This window comes from Xyrauchen texanus, chromosome 33, assembly GCF_025860055.1.
Source record: "Xyrauchen texanus isolate HMW12.3.18 chromosome 33, RBS_HiC_50CHRs, whole genome shotgun sequence".
Taxonomy (NCBI): Eukaryota; Metazoa; Chordata; class Actinopteri; order Cypriniformes; family Catostomidae; genus Xyrauchen; species Xyrauchen texanus.
Window position 1 is genome coordinate 12,002,780 of NC_068308.1, and position 7,041 is coordinate 12,009,820.

General features: G+C 38.0%; 1 protein-coding gene across 1 annotated transcript; it reads left to right on the forward strand.

Annotated features, from left to right (window-relative positions):
* Nucleotides 1-864: 864 nt before the first annotated feature.
* On the forward strand, nucleotides 865-5,570 carry LOC127626977 (lysophospholipase D GDPD3-like). The gene is made up of 10 exons (XM_052103155.1): nucleotides 865-1,128; nucleotides 1,265-1,307; nucleotides 1,395-1,530; nucleotides 1,615-1,660; nucleotides 2,523-2,641; nucleotides 2,836-2,925; nucleotides 3,071-3,204; nucleotides 4,552-4,611; nucleotides 4,707-4,758; nucleotides 4,889-5,570. The coding sequence occupies exons 1-10, from the start codon at nucleotides 984-986 to the stop codon at nucleotides 5,036-5,038; spliced, it is 975 nt and encodes a 324-aa protein (XP_051959115.1). The 5' UTR covers nucleotides 865-983; the 3' UTR covers nucleotides 5,039-5,570.
* Nucleotides 5,571-7,041: the final 1,471 nt, after the last annotated feature.

Here is a 7,041-nt window from a genome sequence, read left to right on the forward strand (position 1 = left end):
TAATTCTAGGATGTCTGAAATAAGCCCTTTGGTTGTTATAAAGGTCGAACAAGGTAAACATATAAAGTTAAAGTTGATTTATTCCCTCACGTAAACCTATTAAGACTACTCAAGACTACTTATTTCATACAACTTACACCCTTATCAAATATTCAGTACAGTATATGTACTTTTAATTCTGTTGACAAACCTTTGACCATGACTACAGTATATATACATTTGCAAATACAGTACATAAAATTTTGGACTCGCATGACAACACCTCCATTGATGCCATAATTTCACATTCCAAAATCTTTTTTGGTCTTACTTTACGACATGTAGGACTTTCTTGGCATCACTATATGAACAAAATGGGAAGGGGTTAACATGTCAGGTGATTGGCATGCAATCAGAAGTTGAGCTTTAGAAGAAGTATGGATTCTGTGGTAAAGTCAGAAGGTAAGCTATTCATGTGGTGCTTTTGTTACAATCAGAAACTCTGACCACAACCACAATAGTTCAGATAAGGGATAGAAAATGACAGAAATTTAGAAATATGCCAATCAGTCTTTTATTCCCATTACAATAGCTAATGTTTAAATTTCTAAGCTTTCCAGTGTGATATGTTTTGCAATATACAATAGAAGTATAAGATATAAATCGTTGGTTCAGTCCCATTTCCTTCAGTATCATACCAAACCACATACACCCTTGGACTCATACATCATTCTCAGGAATGATCACATGCTTGGTTAGAAAGAATGAAAATGACTAAATCTGCATGAGATAAGACATGCAGAGAGGAAGGAAGTTAAACCACTGAAAATCTTGTATAAAAACAGGTGAAGAAAATGCCCAGACATTAAACCAAAGAGCTGCCGATAGATCGAGCACTGATATTTGCTTTCTGTAGCGATACTAACAGAAGTATATCATTATATCCAGCTCTGAGAGTCAAAGTTCATTTTGTCAGGGAATAACTGGTTACTGCATTTGTCAGAATGGACGCAGTGATTGGAGTTCTTCTGTTCTTGATGGCTGTAGGAGTTTATGTTGTTTGTTCTATTTACCTGCTACACAATCCATACATCCTTCATAAGAAGAAACACCTGGGATTCTACTGCAAAAACATTTCACACAGGGGAGGCAAGTAGTTTTTAATATTCTTTTGACTATGACCTTAAGTTTCTTAACTGGGACCTAAATGGTATAGTAGTGTATTGAATTTGTTGGATTGTAAAATCACGGTTCATTCAGTTTGAATTGTTTATTTGTTTTCTAGGGTCTGGAGAGAAGATAGAAAGCACAATCGAAGCATTTACACAGTGAGTTTCTCTCTTCCCGAGTCTATTTGTCTTTTAGCCATCCCTCCACTTTAACCGTCTAATGTGGCATCGTCATATCTGTGATAGTGCTGTTGAAGTGGGCACTGATATGTTGGAGATGGACTGTCACCTCACACTGGATGGGTATGTAGTGGTTTCGCATGATGACAACCTTCTGAGACAAACAGGATATGACAAAACACTATCATCACTTAGATTCCAGGTAGGTAATTGAATCACCCTTAAATGAAACTTTCACTGCCATTGAAGGTCTTGCACCTCTCTGAAATCTGATTACACCTTTCAGGATTTGCCTTGTTATGAAGAGAAACTTGAGGTCACGTTCTATGTTGGTAAGTCATTTTTATAATCATGCACAAATAGATAGATATGCTATTAAGTAGTAATACAGTAATAACAGCAGGGACTAAAAATGAAATGTTTTATATTACGGTTCGTTCTGAGAAGAAAGAGTATTGTTTTGTTCCAGTTCCAACGTTCCGCTGCCTGCTTTCCAATTGGTAACTGGTTTGAGTGTAAATAAAGAATGGTTAATAACTTTTTTTTTTAAATGACCATATTTGTGCTAAGTGTTTCCTGATCTCTCAAGGAAAAAAGGGACCTGGTTTTGAAAAATATGCTAAAATAAGGGACTTGCCTCAACCAAAATAGGTGATAATACGCAATAAAAATGTTCCCCCATTTGGCGAAATTATCAGCATATAAATCATGACAACCAAAGTATAAAGTAGCATACAGTGGCAAGAAAAAGTATGTGAAACTTTTTGGAATTACCTGCTTTTTTTGTATAAAATTGTCTTAAAATCTGGTTTGATCTTCAATTAAGTTACAATAATGAACAAACACAATCTGTTTAACACAATTTATTGTATGATTTATTGAATTCATAATTCAAACATTCACAGTGAAGGTTGGAAAAAAGTATGTGAACCCCTAGGCTAATCACGTCAACAAAAGATAAATAGATCCAGGAGTTGGCAAACCTGGCATCCCATTAATGAAACAAGATTGGATAATTAGAGCTACTTTGACTAATAAAAAGCACTCAAAAATGTTGAGTTTGCAGCTTACAAGAACTGCTGACGTGGACCATGACTTGCAGAAAAAGAGATTGCTTATTCCTTGAAACATTTTCAGTCCCTGAATAATAGTAATATCTGACAAAAGTAATGTTCTTTGCTACACATCTGTTAGGACACTACAGTTCAGGAAAAGACAGAAGGTTTGCGTTGCTGGAAGATGTCTTCAAGAAATTTCCCATCATGCCAATGGCAATTGAGATCAAACAAAACAATGAATTGTTAATTCAAAAGGTGAGGACATTTTTTGCAATATTCAGTGTCATCGAACTAGATGAATTAGCCATGCTGATATTTTAACGTGATTAACACTAGCGCATGTTCTTGGATGATCCTTGTTAGTCATGGTGACATTCATTTCAACCGTCTAAATCACTTTAAGCCTGATGTAATTAATAATCATTTTGGTTTCTCATATGTTGTTTTAGGTCTCTAATCTCGTGAAGCAGTACAGCAGAGAGGGCATTACAGTCTGGGCTACAGAGGATTCTGACATTATGGCTAAATGCATGAAGCAGGTACTGCTGTTTTTGGTTTGTGATTACTGACCCTATAGGTCTAGCACCTAAAACCTCTAAGCACCTCGAGTACATTGAATGCAAATCTATTCTTCCCTTAATCTTACATTTCTCTCTCTCTGTATGCGTGTGTGTGTGTGTGTAGAACCCATCCATGCCATACATGTTCACTCTGAAACGTGGACTGCTGCTTTTATTGCTCTTCTATACTGGGCTTCTTCCCTTTGTGCCACTGGGGGAAAGTTTATTGATGTTCTACCTACCCAGGATTATTAACAGGTCAGTCTAAATAACCTGCCTACAGTTGAAAAATGATTTCTTAAAAAATTCAGAGAGTTATACATTGATTTAAATAGAAATGTAAGGAACTCTACTGATATATGGCACTTGTGACAAATAGGGCACAAAAAAGAGCCTAAAATTGTATTTGTTTTTGTTTGTTTTTTACAAATGGCCAAAGAAAGGAGGTATTTTACCTTTTGAAAATGTTCCTCATCAAGCTCAAGTCAAATGAAAAAAATATTTGAACTGATTTAGTTTCAATGAGGTTTGCCATTTTTACTACCTTGTTACCAAAATTTGAGCTACATGTAAATATCTTATTTTCTAGTATAATAAACATGAAATAAACATGAAAATTACATAAAAGAAATTAAATGAAAAAATGCATTTCCTAGTGTTCCATGCAAAAAGAATAGTGTCACAATTAAGCAATGTTCCATTTTCTGTATTGGGTAAAAAAGAAATCATGCAGTAACAGGGTTGTGTGCCAAATGTGGGACACAAAACCGTTTTTAACTACAATTAACTAAATATCAATTCAATAGATTTTCAGAATTATGACGTTGTGTCATTTCAATCGTTTAATGTTAAAATGTTTACAATTAGCTACTTTTCATGCTAGTTTAATTTAATATTAGGTCATGGTTTATCTAACATATCTACTCTCTTGGGTAGATAACTCCTGAAATATACTATGGTACTGAGTACAAATTACACAAAGCTCTCGATCTACCGGTCAATTTTTGTTCCTACCCTCACCTATGGTCATGAAGGCTGGGTCATGAAAAAGTAACTTTTTTCTGATTACGCACATTTAAAAATGTAAACTAATTACAAATAATAAAAATATAATGTAATCACATAATCCAGAATACATGTACCTCATTACTATGCTATCTACATTTTCTCACAACAAAAAACACAGGATTCACTAACGCTTTAAAAACTCATGGGCCACCAAAGTGTAACTTTACTGAACACTATGGTCCTAATAAAGTCCCGATGTGGTCTTCTGCTGGTGTAGAAGGTTCGACGTGTAGTGCATTCTGTGATGGTATTGTCCTCACTACAATTGTACAGAGCGGCAGAAAATCCCAGGAGATCAGCAATTACAGAAATACTCAAACCAGCCCGTCTGGCACCAACAATCATGCCATGGTCCAAATCACTGAAATCAAAATTTTTCCCCATTCTGATGGTTGATGTGAATATTAACTGAAGCTCCTGACCCATATCTGCATGATTTTATGCATTTAACTGATAATCGCATGAATACGTAGGTGTTCAGGTGTTCTTAATAAAATCTTTGGTGTACTAATGCAATAGTTATGTGTGATCTCTCAGGACCTACATTCCAGAGGAAAGCTACTTGAAGTCAAGATTTGCTGTGTCTCTACTTCAGAAGTAAGTGGCTTCTCTGTGCTTGATGCTAGTACAAACGTGAGCAGTAATCTGTGTTTATCTGATGTGAGCTGAATGTTTATTGATGCCTTGTTTAGGTTGACCATGCGAAAATCTTTGTTCGAACACTTGATCAAGAGGGGGTTGCAGGTATGTCACCTTTCTTTGTTGTGTAGAGTTGAAATGGTTAAGGCAGAAGTGTGGCACATATTCGTATAACTTCTATTCCATGAATCACAAATCTAATCCAAAGCGAAACCCCCTCTTTTTTTGGTCTCAGGTGCAACTGTTTGTGTGTAATGAGCAGAGTGACATGGAAGCTGCATTTGCAATTGGAGCTACAGGAGTTTTGACCGACTACCCCACCCTGCTGTCAAACTACATTAAAAAGCACCCTCTCCCACCCCCGCCCCCACCCACTACTTATTAGCTATTTCAAAATTACACTTAACTTGCCATACAAGTAGATAAATGAACACATTCACCTTGAAATAAGAGCTGGAAATAGAATTTGTATGTAACATTATGAACTTTTTATAGGACAATGTTACTGCAGCGTCAGACAATGCATGGTCAGTATGATCCTTTGTTATTTCTATATGCACATTCTAATATGACTGAAATCTAATTGGCAGTGTGACTGGTTGAGATCAGACCACCTGTAATGGATCTCAGTCTATTTGCAAGATCGCCACGGTAACCATGTCGCCCAGTCACGCATTTAACCTCTCTTTGAATATGGCCAAGAAGCCTCTCTCACTGTTGCTATGTTCAATTAGAATCACACTCGTGCCTTTGGAAACAGCATCCAGAACCTCATGATTGGACATCTCACCTAAATAGATGAGATGAAACTGTATATTATATAAGGGTTAATTATATAGTTTGTACCTTTGAAGCACTATCATGTTTTTTGTACTGTAAAATGTTGAGTTGCAGATGGAATTCTGGGACTTCAATAAACCACGTCTGCGTTGCATGTGTGTCTGTGTTTGATTTATATTGTTTTAAGTTTGAGTTTTGACATTAAACTTACGTTTACTGTTCATCCGGTTCCTGCCTCCTCTTTGCCCATCCATATAATGTTACAGTAGTGCCGAAACCTGGGAGAGAGGAGGGATGCACTGTCGCGGAGTCCTTACCTCTGCCATCCGCCATGGGAGCCGCTGCGGCCGTCTGCCTGGGGACAGGATGGGTCTCTACCGGTCACCGAGAGCCAGTGGAACTGCTGCCATCCTGCGAAGAAGGGGAGGTGTGGTTCTGTCTGCCAGGGGCTGGAGGACTCGCTGGCATCCGCCAGAGGACAGATGAACGGTTGAGGATCGGGCGACAGCGCGTCCGGAGACCGGCGAGCAAGTTCTTCTCTCTCTCCTCTATCTCTCATTCTGTGTCTCCGCTTGCCCTTTCCCTGTCCCGTTGTCTTTCCTCCAGATTCACAGGAGGCAGTGTGGACCACCGGCTGACAGAATGGCCAGAAGGGCAGCATCTCACCTCCAGAGATGGCCTGAATCAGGCATGGGAGGAGTGTGACGAGGAGGGCATGGCCAGGCCGTGATGGTGCAGATAAAGGGGAGCCAGAGACGGCAGTTCGAGAGAGACACACACGGCCCTGTTGCATGTGTTTCTGTGTTTGTTTTATGTTGTTTTAAGTTTTAACATTAAACTTACGTTTACTGTTCAGCCGGTTCCTGCCTCCTCCTTGCCCATCAGTATACTGTTCCAATACACTAATAAAACTAAAAAAAACACCTCTTATCTCAGCTCTGTAGACCCATACAATAAAAGTGAATGGCGGCCAGAACTTTGAAGCTCAAAAAATAAGATAAAAGCAGCATAAAAGTAATCATGTGACTTACGTTGTTAAATCCATATCTTTATAGCTGAAGTGATAAGTGTGGATGAGAAACAGATTCATATTTAAGTCCTTTTTTTACTATAAACCTACACTTTCACCGGCTATGCACGTTCACAAGAGGACAGAGTTCATCTTCTGTTTTTTGCTGATTCACATTCTTCGTGCATATCGCCACTGGGCAGGGAGGAGAAAGAAAAAAGGGAGGGATAAAGGAAAGGAAAAGAATAATACATGAATTTTACCACTGGAGTCTTATGGATTAATTTATGCTGCTTTTATGTGCTTTTTGGACCTTCAAAGTTTTGGCCAACATTCACTTGGATTCTATGGTCCTACGTGGCTGAGATATTCTTCTAAAAATCTTTGTTTGTGTTCAGAGAAGAAAGTAAGTCACACATCTGGGATGGCATGAGGGTGAGTAAATTAGAGAATTTTCATTTTCAGGTGAACCAACCCTTTAAGGCTGTAGGGGCTCGAGTGAATCAGTGAATCATTTATGTGAATGAGTTCATTTAAATGAACCGTCCAAAAGAACCGACTCACTAAAAAGAATAAGAGTTTCTAATGCTAAACATGAG

Excerpts from the sequence above, each read along its gene's own strand:
- LOC127626977 (XM_052103155.1), top strand. The coding sequence starts at position 984 with ATGGACGCAGTGATTGGAGTTCTTCTGTTCTTGATGGCTGTAGGAGTT. Across the intron at positions 3,205-4,551 it reads CTACCCAGGATTATTAACAG|GACCTACATTCCAGAGGAAA; the intron begins GTCAGTCTAAAT and ends GTGATCTCTCAG. Across the intron at positions 4,759-4,888 it reads TGATCAAGAGGGGGTTGCAG|GTGCAACTGTTTGTGTGTAA; the intron begins GTATGTCACCTT and ends TTTTGGTCTCAG.